Source organism: Wasmannia auropunctata, unplaced genomic scaffold (assembly GCF_000956235.1).
Source record: "Wasmannia auropunctata unplaced genomic scaffold, wasmannia.A_1.0 LD334722.1, whole genome shotgun sequence".
Lineage (NCBI taxonomy): Eukaryota > Metazoa > Arthropoda > Insecta > Hymenoptera > Formicidae > Wasmannia > Wasmannia auropunctata.
Window position 1 is genome coordinate 36,609 of NW_012028168.1, and position 19,277 is coordinate 55,885.

The 19,277-nt window shown below is 33.8% G+C and overlaps 1 protein-coding gene and 1 long non-coding RNA gene across 5 annotated transcripts in view; one reads left to right on the forward strand and one right to left on the reverse strand.

The window, feature by feature from the left end:
* The window catches only part of LOC105458043 (alpha-tocopherol transfer protein-like), a 37,562-nt gene that overhangs the window by 9,136 nt on the left and 9,149 nt on the right, over positions 1–19,277 (forward strand). The window contains exon 1 of one of the 4 annotated variants that reach the window (XM_011703079.1): positions 2,619–2,688. The exons of 1 other annotated variant lie outside the window; for it this stretch is intronic. Coding sequence is in view for 2 of the 3 variants with exons in the window: in XM_011703074.1 (XP_011701376.1) it covers positions 11,616–11,661 (46 nt within the window). In the remaining variant the exon portion in view is untranslated. Of the gene's footprint in view, positions 1–2,618; positions 2,689–11,469; positions 11,662–14,350; positions 14,522–19,277 lie in introns of those variants that run through there. 2 more of the 4 variants (XM_011703074.1, XM_011703075.1) reach the window with 2 other exon arrangements.
* Positions 16,779–19,239, reverse strand: LOC105458045. The gene is made up of 2 exons (XR_975476.1): positions 17,936–19,239; positions 16,779–17,387 (listed from the first exon to the last, which is right to left on the reverse strand). It is a non-coding gene; the product is annotated as an uncharacterized LOC105458045 (long non-coding RNA).

The window sequence follows — 19,277 nt, forward strand, 5'->3', positions numbered from 1 at the left end:
TCGCATTTTAAATCACATTGTCACTCTGTTAATCACTCCACGCGTTGCTGCGCACGAAGACTTTAATTAGGTAATTCCGCAACCGAAAAAAGATCGCTTTTGTTCCGTATCGGCCGAGAAATCGTGCCAATAAACAATGAGCTGATTGTAAAAAAATTCGAGGAGTTCAAGTAACACGCTTTATTTAGAACTTATATTCTGTTTTATTATAATTTTTTTTTGTAGTAATAATAAAATGCGTATAGTCAACTGTGTTATCATCTCTTTTTTTGCGACGACGATTTTACTTGCAAATCATTATTCATTGTTTGCGACGTTTACAAATAATTATAAATCCATCGTCAGATCAGAGATCAGAGATGAGGGAGAGAGAGAGAAAGATATCTCGTAATAAGAGAAGCTGTAAGATCGTGATAAATATGAAATAACTAAACAGATTTAAATATATATTTTCAATTTTCAATAAAACAGAGGCCACGTAGATCTACGTAAGAACCACGCACAAGGTACATTGGAAAAAAACCGGCTTCTCGAGATGGCTGCGCCATCTAAGATCGTTAGATTATTTGCGACCCGCATCTGGCGTACGGTGTTCGTCTCAAAAATCGGCGACGAGGGGTTTTCCGCGCGCGGCAGATGGCTCGATAATTGAAGACGTCATTAACGGCGACAGCTGCGTCATTAAACGACGACGGTGCATTATTTCGTCAGCGGGCGCAGCAAGAAACGCTAAGTGTCCTCGGGTTGCGCGACGTATACGGCCGCCCGATCGCGCTACTTTCTAACTCGCGGTAATACGAGCGGCTCGATGATCGTATAGCCCGGTAATCGGCAATGACGGTGCAGTCTGGGAGAAATGGAGCAGCGGAATTATCCGCGACCGTATAATTCGCTTCTCACACCGCCGCCGGTCTCGTCCCGTCAATCACGTCCGCGTCTCCGTGTGAATGCACACCTCTTAATTTATTTTCCATAAGCTCTGACGTTACGTTTATTATTATTATGTCGCTGGTCGGTATCACCTTTCAACTAATGTTACGCCGGAGATCGAGGGCCTTCCTACCGGAGGTTGGTAGTAACCACTATCAAAAAAGGGTCATCAGATTTGACTGCCACCCGCCGGAGATTTCTTTTTGAAACCGAAGGAAAAAACTCGATTGTGTGGCGTTACATGTACAACTAATAAAATTCATGCCGTTTCTATACACTTACCATTTCTTAAAAAGAGAGAGTCATGAAAGTTTAAAGCATAGACTTATAAGATAGACTGCGCGGCCCTTTGTTCTCGGTGAAGCAGAAATCGAAAGCGAGAGAGCTACACGCCACACTTCTCTTGTCCTTGTCCGGCACGTCTGACGGCGGCCGGCGCGGCGCGGGTCTCCCCTCTTTTCTTCTCCCCACCAACAATTGAATAAGGACAAGAGAAGTGTGACGTGTGCCCTTCCGATCGATTTCTGCTTCACCGAGAACAAAGGGCCGCGCAGTCTATCTTATAAGTCTATGGTTTAAAGCGATTGACCGGATATTTTTTCTGTCTATCGGAAAAAAACCGAAGTCGGAGGTTTTCCGACCGAAAACTAGAGAAGGGGCAACCATGTGATCAATATTCTTACGTAAATTATAAGTAAATCGACGTCGGCCAGATTCCCAGACGATATACAAAATCAACGCACACGACGTCTTTTAGATATCCTTTAGATAGTTTTCGCAGAAGTGTCTAAAAGACATTTTAGTTACTTTTTTCAGAACAAATTTTTCAATTTGACTCTTAGGGCACGTTCAGGGCTGAGCAAAATACATCATTAAAGTATTTGAAATACAATTAAAATACAAAATACTCGCGATTTTAGTATGTATTTGAATTACAAAATATAAAAATACTTTCAATCTTTCGATTTGAAATACAAAATACAAAATACTTTTAAGTTTTTATTTGAAATACAAAATATTTTTTAATTTAATCTTTTAATTATTATAATATATAATGTTAAACTTCCCTCCCCCAAAACAGTCCTCTCTCCACTTTTACAGAGAGAGAAAGAAAAGTTGTTTTACTCTCTTACATTCTTTAACAACTCTGTATCAACCGCACGAGAAATCTATTTACTTATGTGAGATTATGAAATTTGACTTTGATAACTTGACATTGCTTGAAACTTGACGAAAATTAAGTTAGTTAATTGTCATATGAGAAAAATTTAAGTTATTATTAATTGCTGTTAAGGATTTTTATAAATGTTTTCTTTAGTATTTCAAATACAAAATAGTTTGAAATTGTATTTGAAATACAAAATATATTGAATAACTTTTTTGAAATACAAAATATAAATTATATTTCAAATACTGTTTTTCAAATACAAGTATTTGAAATATGTCCAGCCCTGACACGTTGTTGTTACCTTCAGACTAGTATATACTCCGCCAGATTTCAATTTTTGGCAAGAAAAATAGAAAAATAGTCAAAACTGATGTATTAGTTTTAGACTTTGTATTGTACGGGTTGTCATGAGCGGATCTAGTGTGCCGCGAGATAATCTGTAAATGATGGTCAAGGTTAACATATAGCTTCAGGCTATTATACGTCACCGTACAAACGGCATTTATTAATCGTCGAAGCTAATTGGAATAGCTTAGTCTTATTCATTTACTTGGACGAAACACTTCTCGCGTGTCACGTACGTCTATCAGGTAACTAATTTACAGATTACATTTCTGTCAGCAAATCCTACGAAGCTCATAGTAGCTACGCGGTTTCACTCGAATTGCAACACGATTTCCGGCGTTTTCACGACAGTCGACAGAAAATTGATCGTTCTTTTCTCTCTCTCTCTCTCTCTCTCTCTCTGGATTATATAACATGAAATTAGTGGTGTAGAGTGTGCCATTATCTCGTTTCATCCAAGATTATCCCCGTACATTTATTTTCTATTGTTCTAAAGGGTCGAAAGCCTCTCACGGTAATGACTCTACAGAGGACTAAATTTTGCATTACGAGAGAATCGCTGTATTACGAGGGTAATATGAGGGAGAGACGGAATTAAGACCTAGCAATTATATCCGTCGCGCAGACGTATACTTGGTACCCTCGAGTTAACTTAATGAGAAGTAACATAACAGATGAATTTCGTAACGAGAGATTCATGAAGATAACACCAACTTCACTTACAAAGTTAAAAGTCAGATAGCTTCTCTACAAGAGTACTTGCTATAGAATCACCGTGGCAGGAGAAAGGCAGCGCGGAGAAAGGCTCGTGTAATTTTGTTGATTGTCAAGTTGTAGTCAAACGATGAGTGTCTACGGATATATTTGTGCAATCTGCCATCTTCTCTATTCATATTACGTAATCTGAAACCCTTGTCCTGAGAACACGGTTATCGTACGTCTCCAATTTTCAACTGAAGCGCTCCAACTTTGGACTGATTTTTCGACGCTCTGGTAGACGGAAAATAATCTTCGGCTGATTGCTCTGATATTTGATCTTTGTTTTATAAGTAACTACTTGTGTAGGAAACGGCGATATGAACGGCATATAGATTTTATTAGCACAAATGACATAAAAGCAAATCAATTACTAGACTTTTCCCCGGTTTTAAAAAAGAATGTTCGGCAACCGGCTCAAGTCTTATCGACCTTTTTCAGAGAAAGCAATGAAAGCAAAATATAAATTATATCAATGAATGTAATAAATTATTGTATCAAATACAGTATCCGCGAACCTCGCGGATAACTCGAATCTCAAGGGAGGAGCTATAAAAATCTTCGAGTTAGAAGTTTCGACTTATCGAAATCGTTTGAGTAAAAGAGAATTAATATGAAAATTCGACTTACAAAAACTTTGTACGAGAGTTTATAATTTTTCAATTATAATGGCTTTTAAAGGAAGAAATTCGAGTGGTTTTTGAGTTATAGAGCTTCGAGGTTCGACTGTATTTCCATTATTTTTTCTCTTTCGTCGCTAAAAATTGATTTGGCGGAGTATACTATTAGTCTAAAGATGCAACCGTGCCAATAAGAGTTAAATTGAAAAATTTCAAATTGAAAAGCTTTGAGAAACAAATTATAGTGGAAAGTCGCCGTTTGTCGCGACCTTTCATAAATTTTTCATACGTGCATGCATCCGCCTCGATATTTTCATCGAGAGGAAGCATCTGCCGATGCGCTCCAGGCTAAATCAATTTCACGGAAGATGTTGTTATCCGTTCAGCTTCCGATGCGACCTCTGATATCACGTTGAAAGCCGCTGAGCCGTTGGCTCGCGTGGCCGTTTAAAGCGCTTATGCAATTCCCACGCATGAACTCTCACTAAACGATGCAAAGACCATCGGACAGCTACACCCGTAGAAAGGGAAATCGTCGCTTGGGCGAGTAGAACTAAATTTATCTAAAGTCGGAAGCGCGATCGAACATGCTTCGCAGCGGCGGTGTTTACACATACACACACCCATACACGTGAGGCGCACGCTGTCGAGGGAATCGTGCAGAATCACGAACACGTGTGCACTTACTACACACACACTCATACGCGTCGCTTCGGCAAACAGAGCCTTTCTTCATTACGTACGCGATAACGTGAGAGTAGATAAATTTCCGCTCGATAATTCGGCCGTTTGCCATTTACCGCTGTGCAAACGTTGGATCAATGCTCGATTAATACGCGAAAGTGTTTTTCTACGCTTTTCCTCTTTCTTTTAAATAAAATAAATTTTTAAACTTATTGCTGTCGATTGCGCGTGTTTCTTAAGAGCTTTTATAATAGTTCAGCTTTTGTGTTAACTTTTGCTAGCCTTTGTGAGAGCTTTTGTTAATATAAAAAAGATTATACCATTTTTTTTCAAAGTTTGTACTATTAATACACATACTACAAAGTGATACTTGAAAGTTTCGGAAATTTAAAAAGAAAACAGTTCCATGAAGTTCATGATTTTGCCAATAAATATTGCGAGTCTGCAGTATTGTGAAACAGTCAGCACACGTGACAGATGCCGCACGTATGTTGAGATCATCATGTTGTAATCTCTTTGCAATTCTATTTGCCGATTTTTTAATGACTTTAATTAAAAAACAGCGAGTGTGAGTAAAATTAACTTTGTTTTCTATTGAATAAACCGCAGTTGAAGCTTATAATACTGAAGAAAGCTATAAAGCTAATGCCATGGCTAAATAACATATTTATAAGTGAGTTAATCGTTTCAAAATATATAAAATACGAAATGCTATTTTTTTTTAAATAATTCGGAAAACTTAATTTTGATACATGTTCCTTGTTGTACATATTCACGGAAGAAAAACGTAATTGATCAGCTCTTTTATCTGCAGATCGTTTCACAATACGTAGACTTATTTAAGCGATAAAAATCTAACTTGCTTCAGTGCGCACAGGAGATTCAAAATCTGAATTCTTTTGGGCACATCCTCGTACATTGAACATTTTCCTAAGAGAATAATTGGTAACAATTTATTATTGGACGAGACTTCTAACAAAGATTATATCTTTATTCACTTTTAACTACGTTGAATATACGTCGAATAAGATAGAGATCGACAGCTGATAATCATTATCGTTATAAATTTATACAACTCAGCAAATATTACTGAACTAGTTTCCATTTGTTTTTTCTTATGCAGATAGTATGTAAATTATATAAGCCATTATAAAATCAAATGAGATGTCTTATGTTTGTACATTTGCATTTTTTGTCTTAATTGTTTTTTACAAAACCTTGTAGACTTTAATTATATTCTTGCGGCTATTATTCTATACGGAATTTCTATAAAAAATGCAAAAAACTATACAAGAACCCGGTAAAAAATTTTTCATATAAGAACATATATAAAAATATATAATTATACATAATTATATGCAAATATGTCCGTACATATCCATATGTTTCTTTTCTTTGTAAAATTATAGTTTGATACAAGAAAAATGATGATAATAATAAAAAGAAAACATAAAAAATAATTAAAAGAATCATTTTTACATTATTTTTTTTACAAAAAAATCACATTTTAAAAAATGAGAAAAAAATTGTTTATATATTGTATATAATTATATATAATTATATATTTTTATACATGTTTATATATATTTATATATGTTCTTATATAAAAAATTGTTTTCCTAGTATTGTAGACTGTAATTACAGATTTATCCGATTGGCAGCTGCTCGTCATTTTGATTTCGCGATAAATATAATGTTAATCATGTCAATAGTAACATATCGATATGATGTATAAACTGATGCGGAAATAGAATTAATAATCACAGAAAATTTCGTAACATAAAAAACATATCTTGGTAACCTTGAACAAGGAAATACTGTTATGTTTTATGCAGTTATTGATATTATAATTGATACTTATGATGCAAATGGTACATTTACGTAATGATGAATGTTATGAAAATTTTAAATTACATATTAATTATTATTGCGTTAAAATTAATAAATCACATTTTGTACACGTTTTGTACTTTAAATGTAAATCGACGAACGGCAAATAAAAAAAGAAATAATTTGAATATCGGATAAAAATATTTTGAATAACACACACATTATACATACTATATATATTTTTTCATATATTAATTTTTCATAATCTTTAGAGTGCGTGACACGTGCATGAACAAAATATTTTCTAGGCTTGTACATCTTTTTTTTTGTTGTATCTTTTTAATAAAGCTTTAAAAATGGACTTATGTTTATATAATATGTTTATGTAATGCCTTCTTTTATTTTTATTCTTATAATAGAACTGACGCAGCTTTGCCCGTAAAAATCAAAGTTATCCAATATATTACGGGATCTTTAAAATTGTATGTTGTAAATAATGTATATATTACAAAGCATGTATTTTTGAAATTAATATTTTCTATTTTGAATAATAACAATCACGTTAACAGATCCGTTTACTAGCTTTACATCAATCTACTTGCAGAATTACCCAACAAGATTTATCGTCTTTTTTCTATCTATGTCGTTTCAATCTTTTGTTTTTATCTTGATACTGATAGAACTTGATATCGACGATAACATATCTATATTTGTAATAGTTAATAAATAAATAAATAAACATATATATATATACATATACAGGGTGTCCCGAAATTCGCAAATCAAAATATCATAGCAAGAAAGTCTTCGAAAAATTAAGTAAAAAAGTTATTTGTAAATTTAAACAGTAGTTTTTGAGATATAAAAGTTTAAATTTAGTCAATTGTAGATTACGATTAAACGGAAACATATCGTTAGCGCGTCGTAATGTTAGTGGTCGCGCTTCACGCGAGACTAATCTATAATTGACTAAATTTAAATCTCTCTTATATCTCAAAAACTATTGCTTACAATAAAAATTTACAAATAACTTTTTTATTTAATTTTTCGAAGACTTTCTTGCTGTGATATTTTGATTTGCGATTTTTGGGACACCCCGTATATACAGGATGTTTCTTAAATACATTCCTGTACTCAAGGAGGCAATACTTTGATTTATCTTAAATAAAAAAGTTTATAGAAACATGTGTCCTAAACGGCTTGGTTTCCGAAATATAGGATATTTCCAAAAAAATATTTTAAAAATATTAATATTATTACTACACGTTTAAAAATTTTGTTAAAACATTTTATTTCAGAAACTAAGTCGTTTAGGACATATGTTTATATAAACTTTTTTACTTAAAATAAATTAAAGAATTGTCCCCTTGAGTATGGCGGAATACCCTGTATATATGCTTTGGAAAATAAGATTTACATATTGCAACGAAAGATCATGAACAATTAACTAAACAAACTGAACAAACTAAAAAAAATCACCGTTATAAATTTGATAAAAAATTACAAATCAATTATTTTACCTGCTTTGAGTCTAATATTAGTGTTCAATCCTCGTTAAATTTTGACACACGGAAAATTTAAGGAAATCAAACGGAATCTGCAAAATAGAGAGAATATAGTTTTATTCTGCCATCCTTGAGTAGCAATAACACACGAGAGCAGCAGTGCGTTATAAATACAACACTTTTTCTAGATAATTATATGAGACGCAGTTCTATTCATTCAAAATGCTTACGCGATAGTAGGATAAAGTCCTTCGGCCGCATCTTATCGTGAATAAAATGCCCCGAGAAATCGGCTCGATAACGCTATTTATCAGTGTTTCGCGCCATTTACTAGAATCATCATAAAATTTTAAGCTTTAATTCTCTATTCTAATCCAACAGTCAACAGTAATAATCTATTTTTTTCATTTATTTTCTTTTAGCAAGACAGGGGGGGAGGGTTGGCGTAGATATTACTATGGAGACAGACGAGAGGACAGAGTGATATCTCTTACCTTCATGTTGATAATAACGGAAATAGATATTGGCGGTAACACTTTGCAGGCAAACATCCATTAAAGGCGCGTGTATTTACTCTTTGTACCTTGTTTTTTGTCGTTAATTGTTTTCCTGCATCCTGCTCACGTGCGCACATGTTACGAAAACGCGCGCATAATACTAAAACAAAAACAAAAAGGAAGGAAGAAAAATTTACCTGACACAGCGTGAACGCAATTGCAAGCTTATAAATGTCTCTTCAGAAAAGAAACATAAATATAATTGATAAAATTAGTTATCGTTCGTCTCATTCCTTCTCGTTAGATTTCAAAACGAGTTTCGCACACTGATTAATCTTCAAGTTCGCGCATCCGGAAAAATTGCTAGTCTTTTTTTAACCAGATGATATAACGCGGGGTTGACTATTAATAATTATGTATCATCGTCACACTATTGTAAATTTTCATTTTTTACATGAGCAAGAAGTTACGTTTCGAGATACCTCAAACATGTAACACGTGAATATATACGTATAGAAATCTGTGTATCATGCAAAAAAGTCATTAAAAAAACGGCGTAAAAATATGCATGTATCATCAACTCGTTATTGCAAATTTTTATTTTTTACTGACACTGAGCAAAAAATTGCGTTTATAAATTTTCAAACTTCAAACACGTAGAGCGTGTATCTATGTATATAAATCTGTGTATATAATTCTGCAAAAAAAGGCGTAAAAAATACACGCGTATGTATATAATTTTGCAAAAAAAGGCGTAAAAAATACACGCGTATGTTTATAATTCTGCAAAAAAAGGCGTAAAAAATACACGCAAATACCTTTATTTAGCAGCATTTTTTAATAATTAAGAGTATAAACGTCACTATCATTGCATAATGTTGCAAATGTTGATAATTTAAAAATATGCTACTAGATTTCAGAATTTTTTATAGTTTATCAAGAGATTATCTTTGGAATTTCTGATATATCTTCAGCGATAATCTTCGATAATCTACACAAATCAATTTTTTCAATCCGCAATAGATATTCTTATCAATACCGAGAAAAATCTATATCAATCTCATTTTCATGGTCAACAAAAATATAGCACAGTTTATTTTCAGTAATCAAAAAGCCGGACATTCGGTAATACATCGCGCTTTGTCTTATTAAAAATTGTTTTTAAATTGTCTGTCAATTATTTACTAAACTTTATTATAAAATTAAACTTGTGAATATTACGATATTTGCAATATTATATCAATATTATTATAATATTGTATAATATAGAATTATATAATATATAATATTATAATATTATATAATATATAATACAATATAGAACAAGATTGAAAGAAATATTTTTACGGAGCATATACGGATTATATTTAAATAATTTAAAAATCTGCATTAACATAGATATTTATCGGTATACACAACGTTAATAAAAATATAAAAAAACAAGTAATTATCTTATTTTGTCACAAAAATTACGTATTGGCTTATATTTTGAAATAAATTAGAAACGAAAGAGAACAGAGATAAAACGAGTAAACAAGAGTTATTAGAATATAATCATATCATTTAATTTGCAATATTAAAGCGCGTGGCGTTTCGATTTGACTAACAATAAGTCTGTTTCAGCCGGAAATACAAATTTCAATAAATATATTACATTACTTTCGAACACGTAACATTTTTAATAAAGCTGCACATTTTAATAGATATATTACATTAAACCGGGAACTATATATAAAAATATATAGACTGGTATTTATTGAGTTCTACTCATCACTCGTCTAATTTTATTTCATCAAGTATTAATATTTTAATTTTAACGAGGGTGACTTGATCATAGGTCGAAACGTTCGCATTTATTATTGTATCGTTATATTATTTTGTTTATGTACATTGTATCACGCACGAACATCGAGGCTTTTATGTTTTTTGTTTGTTTTTTTTAATTATTTAATATTTTTATTGTTAAGATAAAACTAAATTGTGTGTAAATATGGTTTAAAAAGCCCATGTAGATTCGTTCCCTTATCTACTTTAATTTTATCTTGTATTGTATCTCTAATATTTCAATACTAATTTGCGTTTTGTAGTTGCTTATCGGATTAGAATTGCGTAGTAATTTTTTTGTGGTAGTTATCGTCAGCACATTAATTTGATAATTACTGGTAAAAAAATTGTTTTATCCAATGTACGCGATGTCGAAAATGTCACATTCTTATAATATTTTTTCACTCCGACAGCAGATTTCATTTACTATTCATGTGCGACATAAAAGTAAAAAATTTACTTTAATACATGAATGGATTGTTTAATTTATTTAAATTATTTTTATATATAATAATAGTGAATAATATGAACTGGAACAAAGAATAACGTGGCCTGTTGACGTTTACTGTTAATGTGCTCGTAATTATCCTATGAGTTCATTCAAAAACTCGTAGATTGCGTTTAGGAAATGTGCTATCAGCGCAATTATGTCATTTTATTTTTATCATTAAATAGACAAACAAGAACGAAATGATGCAACAGTACTGATAGCACGCTCGCTGAATGCAGTGAATTTTTTTTTTTTATACACGTCAAAAATTTAACGCATACAGCTTTTTCTTCGTCCGGCGCATTACATTTTAATAACAGATTCTTCAACCATTTTGTAATCCCTTCTATAATCCCTTTCTTTAGCAAAAATATTAAAAAAAGAGGTTACTTATTGCAGCTTTCTAATTTAATAAATAATGCGCGAAATAAATACGATAAACAATTCTAGACTTTCCGTAGTGAACCTCTGTGACAGATGATTTGAAACAAATAGATAGAAAAGTCTGCACAAGTAAGATAAATAATAGGTAAGACTTAATTCCACGAAAAAAGTAGGAGAACGGGAACGATATCCTTCAGTGGAACGATTTAAATAATAACATAGCTTTTTGTGATCTACAATGTAATCGTCTTTAGTTTTTTTATTTTTCTCTCCTCAAGATGCACTGGACATTGAATGGAGATTATTCGGAGCATATTAAATGTCTATTAAGTGGAGGGGAAGAGACAAAGTAGATAGGACGTAACGTAGCCGCGAGTGACGGCGAGTGACGGCGGAAGGGTAAAGATCAAACTGGCCCGAAGTCCGTACTCGTTTATATAGAAACACGTAGCAGTAACGTATTCCATTAGCGACGTGCACTTCATTTCATAAGGTGCGCATCATTCCGTCCATCAGTGCCAAGTCAGTCATTTCGTCGTCGCGTGCTCCTCATGTGACTGATCTCCACGGATAACCGTCAAGATGGATAATCAATTCCAGCAAATGACCCAGGTGGTCCCATCCTCAGGTGCGAAACTTGTCGTCCTTATAGGAATCCTTAGAATCACGTGTGTTACAACTGCATGTGCAACGTCAGTAAAAGAGAAAATTCTTTATACAGTATTTAATTCGTGATTTTACTTAGTCCATATTTATTCTGTGGTTTTATTGCGCGTATTACATTTCACTTCTAAGGCAAGTAGAATGACAAGTATAACGTGAGGGACTTGATTTCCATTGCACTGAATATCAACATGAAATGAGTGCAAGATTTTATTTATACTTTATTATATTACAAAATATAACAATTATTATATGATTTAAAAAACAATTGCCTAATGCGTACTAATTATCTAAATCGTATTTTATCAATTTTTTTAAATTAAATACACTAACATTTATTAATAAAAATATAAAATAAATAAACAGTGAAAAATATAGACAAAAAATTCTGAGATTATATATTTTATTTTGCGTGTATTTTAAACGTTTTAAAAAATCGAATACAATTGATGTAATTTTTTATCAATTTATGATAACAATCTAATGGTGTAGTTTTATCCTGCACTTGATGTTTATAAAAATAGATTTGTTGTAAAAAATTTTACATTAATTTTATGTACATATTACAATTTTATGAAATAATAATTATATCGATATCTTTATAAAATTTCTCATGTTTTCTAAATAGAATCATGATATTTTTTCAAATCGTACGTGACACGATTTGACAAAACTCATACTCATTTATTTAGCATTTTATAACTGTATATCATTACTCATATACATATCATTAGTCATAAAATGATAAAATTATGATAATATAATGATTATAAAATGATTAAATGTATTTAACTTATATGCGATAAGTGCGTGGTAGAGAGAGCGAATATGTCAAGCATGAGCATGCTCTCAAATCATCGTATTATTATTATATGTTGGATATTTTTTTATTTATTGTTAATATGTACACGGAAAAATTTTTCGTGTACATATTTTTAAAATTTATCTCGAAAATCATGTTAATCGTGGGATAATATACACTCAAGGAAATGTTTCCCTATTTCAGCTAAAATTCTAAATATTACACTTAAATTATATCATTGTTTTTTTTTGTATCTGCTAAAAAATTGTCTGTCATACATAGAATTTATAGCAGCAATATTCTAAGAATATATATAAGAAAATATAAGGTCTCGTAATTAAATGTGATTGGAATCTGAATTGAAGTTTGGATTGATGAAACATCATAGAGGAACTTTCTTGCTAAATTTGACAAATAGTTTAGATATAATTTCTGTCTCTGTTATCTATATTAAATACAAAACATATATGGTATCGCAGTGCTTACTAATCACCTATTTGTTTTAGCTAATTTTTCGTACCTAAATAATTCTCACTATAATTGCAAAATTACTTTTTTCAGTGTATAGTATTTCGATATATTTTATATGGTTTCTCTGTTTTTTTACTGTACATTACAATAAATTTGTTGTAGTATATATGTTAAAAAATAGTGAAAATACATAAAATTTGTCGAAATACTATAAAACTATGTTGTCTCACGATTAACATGATTTTCAGGATAAATTTTAAAATAAAATTCTTTCCGTCTACATAAACTTTCGCAACCATATTTTTTATTATTTTTCTTTACAAATTTATTATTTGTAAAGAACGTATCCTTGAAAATTAATACATATGATTTTGGTTGAATTAAATTATATCTTTTACCAGAAAAGCTTGTAACACACAAATTTGTTCTTGTTAAAAGTTTCATATATAACATATATTAATAAGTCTCTTAAACATTAAGATATTTTTAATTTCTAATATTGACTTACATAATATTAACTTACGTACTTAGATACAAGTTAGTGTATCTAATGGGAAGTATATAAGAAATATCTTAAATAGCACAATAATTCCTCTATTAAAAAAACAATATTTTCTGTGTATTCATTATATAAAAGATTTTATAATAACTACGCTGTCATGCATAGTCACGTTCATTATTTCTGAAAAAAAAAAAAAAAAAGAAATTAATGCTTATGCACTGACTAAAAAATTATTCGAGTTTGTATTTGCATCAAATCGCGTTTTTTATCACATTAATGTTTCTCACAATTATCATAGACAGCAATTGTGACAATTGATGAATACGCGTGATGACAGTCTCGACATTGTACCAAGCGATACAATTCTCCACTTCCGACAATTCCGCAATTTGATTTCATTTAAAACAGTCCTTCCTCAAAGAATTTTCAATTCTACATTCTTTTTACAGAAGAGTATTTTCTTTTCGCGAAATAATTTTGCAGGTCATTGACGTATAATAAACGCGAGAATTGCCCGCCGATATGACGTGCTAACAATTTTAATTGAATATTTATATGCGACGCACTGGTCCTATCGTTCAATTAATTGGCCAATATCCATAATCGCCGTATGTCGTTAAGTTAATTACTATTTTATTTCCATACCGCTATACCGCCGCGTCGCCAGCGCGGCTCTGCTTATTGTTACGGCCAGCGGCAATAAAATTACACCTGATGTCAGTCGCATTCACATGCAGGCAACGGTGCTGCCATGCAACGCTCGTGCAAAATCGCGGCGCGATTTTACTGCCTACCTTCTTGACCCTGAAGACTCATATACCGTCCCGGTATAAGAATGGATCCCGGTGTGGGGCCAGCGGCATTTTCGAGCGTTTTCGGGTGCCGCTCGGATCGTCTGGAAGTGCCGAGCGCGTCCGTGATCGACTTTCGAATTCAGGTCCGACCACTGCACATTTGAAGTTTCGTGTCTTAACATCTAATTGCGAGTCACGCGTCGGCCGCTGACAAGTGTGGAAACCGTCGAGCGCATCATGACACCGGTGTTAGAAAGTGAGTAAAAAGAAAAACCGTCTCGCGAACGAAAGTGCGCGCTCGCGAGCTGCACTGAGCCCCCCCCCCCTCGCCGCACGTATACGTTTCTTTTTGTATCCCGGTGTAATGGAAATCGTATCGCGCGCCTATATGTGACCGGCAACGCGCGCGTCAGCATTTGCATTAGACTTACGTGCACGTCGCATCGTCGACGTGAAGCGTGCAAAACGGCCTGAAGTCAGAAATCGCATCGTGTGTATAGCGCGACCGTAGACCCGCGATCGAACGCCGATCTGAACAAGTCGAAAAGCCGTGCGACTGGCCCGATATATCGCGTACCGATATCTCGTGTCAAGTCAACTTTCTAGGCATGCACGAGCGTACGGTCGGCGCACGTGCAAGACCGGTGAACGGGGCCGAATTCTCCGCATTTTCGGTCGTACGCCCCGTAACGCGTGCTCCGATCGTGCAGTTTACTCATTTATTTTGACACGCTCTTTCAATCCGCTACACGATCCTTAACGTGTCCCATGCTCGCAATATGTCGTTATCAAACGTGAGTATAGCGCTCGCCTTTCTCCCATTGTCCCAGTGACGTTTCCGAAGAATCCCTCCGTCCTGCAGTTTTCTTTCGCACGGCGCGGCGTGAAAATCAGATAGCGTTCCTCGCAATCGCGCGGGCAGCGTCTCTCTCGCTCGGCTACTTCACGTAATCATGAAAAATCGCGAGAGCCGCGTCTGAATTCTTTTTCCTCGCCCCAGTTCCGCGACGTGGTAACTCCTCTGTTGTTTGCAAATCTGTCGTTATACTGCGTACGTTCAATCAATCGTTTATTAGGTCACGGCGTGCTACCATAAACAGAGACGAGTTTACGTAATAGAAATTTGTCGAAAGTGCTGTACTTTCGCAATCTTAAAATGTTACGATAACATTGCTATGCTTTATTGCATAATACGCCGCTGCTGGTGACTTGTGCAACTTAATATTCACGCTTTCTTTCTTTCGTGATTAGAAATTAATGTTAAATGTAGGATTTTACGCAAGATTTCCCGAAACATCAATAAGGATATATACTTTATATATAGGTCATTACTAAGGCCCGGTTTCACAATTCGCGATTAACTTGATTTAATCGAAGTTGAACTCGCTTTAATCCTTTTCTAAGAATTAAAAAGAGATAAGCAGCAAGTTAGACCGAGATCAAAGTTAATTTTACATTTGTGGAAGGCCTAATATACAATTATAATAACATGTGCTATAACTTATTTTTGTACACAGAATATTCAGAAAGACTGATGCCAACATTATCCTCAAATTTGGTACATCAAAATCCGGTTCTAAAGAGGCGGGTCGTATCAAATAAAAGATGTCATTAATCCGAAGCCAACAAAAAAATTCTAGCTTAGAGCGACTTTCCAGAGAAAACAGTTTCTAAAAGTGCCAAAACCGACAGACGGCCACTTTTGTTTAGGTATATGAACTTTAATTGTGCTCTCTAAATTTTTTGGAGTGAAATTTCACTCTAAAGAGTGAAAATACTGCCACTCAAGTGACCGAGTGACAGTATTTTCGCTCTTTTGGAGTGAGATTTCACTCTTTTGGAGTGAGATTCACTCTAGAAAATTTAGAGAGTGCTCTAACTTATTTCCAAAAATTGATTTTAGCAAAAAATATGTTTAAATTGGGATCACTAAGAGTTTCAGACTTAACTAGAACTGTCCAAGAAAGCAAAAAATGAACAATCAGTTGAATAAAATCTGTATTCTCTTAATTAATTTCCCGAGAGTGTTTTTGTAATGTCCTTTATCATTTCTTGACTCGAGACTCTCGAGTGAATAATGTTTACATTGAACTCAATGAACCAATCGTTTACTTTTTGCCCTGATGCTGATGATGGAATCTCTTGAGCAATTCTAGTTAAGTCTGAAACTCTTGGCGACCCCAATTTAAACATATTTTGTTAAAATAAATTTTTGGAACAAGTTAGAGCACGATCAAAATCCGAACAAAAGTGGTGTCTATCGGTTTTGAAACTTTTAGGAGCTGTTTTCTCTGAAACGGTGAATCGCTCCAAACTTGAATTCTTGTGTTGGCTTCAAATTGATGAGACCTTCCGTTTGATGCCACTTTCGAACCGGATTTCAATGTACCACATTTGAGGATAAATTGATCAATGGTACCTTGACATTAGGCCTTTTAAAGTTTACATGACAGTATTCAGTTTAAAATTTATTGGAGGAAAAAAGATAAGGATAAGAACACGTGGATGCATTTATCTGTGAATATTCTAATAGACTTTTTTAATAAATCAAGCGATTCAATCATTATGTATTACGCATTAGAGATACAAAAAGTGTTTACATCTGTACACACCAGATGATTAGCAGAATTGAAGATGATATGCAACTTTATCGCTCGTTTCTAGCGAGAAAAAACGAGAAAAAAAGACAAAGGAGTTGCAAAAAGCACAACAACAAGTTCTTTTTTACAAGTTATCCTTGAATTGCGAATTAAATTGTCATTTCAGCCGGTCGAGTATTTATTATATATGGAATGAATTATTAGAGCGATGCGATCCCACGTTTATGAACCGTTTTAACGGTGCGTTTTATCGCAAACCGCTCGCGTTTCCCAGCTACTTTCTTAAGAATTCCTCCAATTGGCCTCTCCGACAAAAACGTACGGGACTTTTTTTCACTCGCCTTTCTCGATTATCTTTCTCTGGATCCAGGAAACTGGTTGAACAAGTAACGAGCATAATTTCTGCGTAATTGCTGCTTTTAATTGCTGCTGCAGACACTTTTCTCCGCGATTATTCAATTTAAGAGATCTGTTGCACGTGACGATCTTGGACTATTTTTACACAGAATTATTTTGTGTTTTCTAAAAATGTAAAATATGTATCGGTATAATACATCTCGTGATAAAAAATGTATCGATATAAAATCTTTATATTTACAATGTATCGGAAATGTACTATATTACTAATATTTAAATGTAAAAAGTTTTAAATGTCAATGGCGATGAATTTAAATGACTATAACAATGATTTATTAGTAAGAATCTTATAGACGTGAGGATCTTAAATCATTCTCACACAGAATCATTTTGTATTTTTTTTAAATATAAAATATATATTGATGTAACACGTGTCGCCATAAAATATGTATTGATATAAGCTCTTTATGTCGTAAATCTACTAGATTACTAATATTTAAACGTAAACAAGCTCTAAATGACAATGGCGATGGATTTAAATGACGAGAAATGATTTATTTATTATCACAGAATTCAAAGAGCGAGAATTATTCGAGTGTTTTATATACGAATATTCTGGTATCTTGAAACGTGTCAATTTCACAGAAGCAAGAGAAAAACCATTTCAGAACATTTTATCCTCAGTAAAGATTATATTTAGGTCTCTTAGATACCTGCACTCCAAGAGCAAGTCTTATGGCTCAAAACTGGTCCTGAATCCCGCGAAGCAATCTCTCCGTGACCGTGACACGAATACGGTATACGAGCGCGGCGCTCTCGGTGCCGAACCGCTTCAAGGTGATATCCCGTAAAAATTGGAATTCACGATGCGAAACGCGGGATCTCTTATAACACTTTGATGAATGGAAAAAGATCCACGCAATACACGTTTCTTAATTCTCCTCGGCCAGTTGTGATTAATCACGATGATGAAACATCAGCAATTTTTCATTGAAAAAGCTAAGAAGAATGCGTTTCATTGGGTATGCGCATGCATTTGCGCGGACAAATGTACAGTACAAAAAAAAAGGAAAGAAAAGACACAAAGCGATTATACATTATTCATTATTGTCCTAAAGAGAATTGTGTAACCTTTCAGTTGTGTCATCTCTGTCGTCTTCCGTTTGTATTTTGTACAACGGGACGTGCCGATGTCAACAATATTATGCAAGATTCGATGCGGATAAATCAAGTTCTACGTATCTTACGTTTACACGAAGTCAAGGTTAACAGTTCCAAAAATATTAAACAGTTATAAAGTATTATCACTGTTTAATATTACAAAGTTATACGTACAAAGTTCAGGCTGAGAATAAAGTGACTGTCCCGTACGTGAAATCCTACAGACGACCAGCTTATATTCAAAGCGTAACCTCGTTAATGAATTTATTCCCGTTCTTGCTCTGAAATCTTGATAGTGTTTTCGGACGGAGCGAGTTTGATCGCTCCAAGAGCGATTAATGACGTCATATACGAAAACATTATATAAACAGGATGACATTAATCGCTTTCGGAGCGATCAAACCCGTTCCGTCCAAAAAGCTATCAACAGAGTATCCCGATTGCTGCGACTCGCATAGTTGCTGTTGTTGCGACTTCGCTTTTAAGGAACGGCGGATTTTATGAGAGAGGCTTAATTGTGCGATAGCGCCGCAAGTTTAATGCGAGAGAAGTCATCAGCATCGCATTTTCCGTTGACCGGATGTGGCTTCATGCCGCATTACGCGCGAAGAAATATTTGATGTTCCATTTACGGCACACCTTTATTTTGCGGACGTACTCGTTGCTATACTTCCCTGGGTAATTACAATTTTCATGATTCGCCACAAACGCGAAATTTTCAAGTCAATCCGACAGCTCGCGTCTGCACACGGAAAGAACGATTTTGCTGGAAGGTCAAAACTGGATCTGAAAATAATTTTGTTGCACGGAAATCAAAATAATTTTGTAGCGATTGCATCGCCACTACCCCGAATTGTTAGCCTGCGCAAAAGATTAAAAATCTAGCGAGCAAAC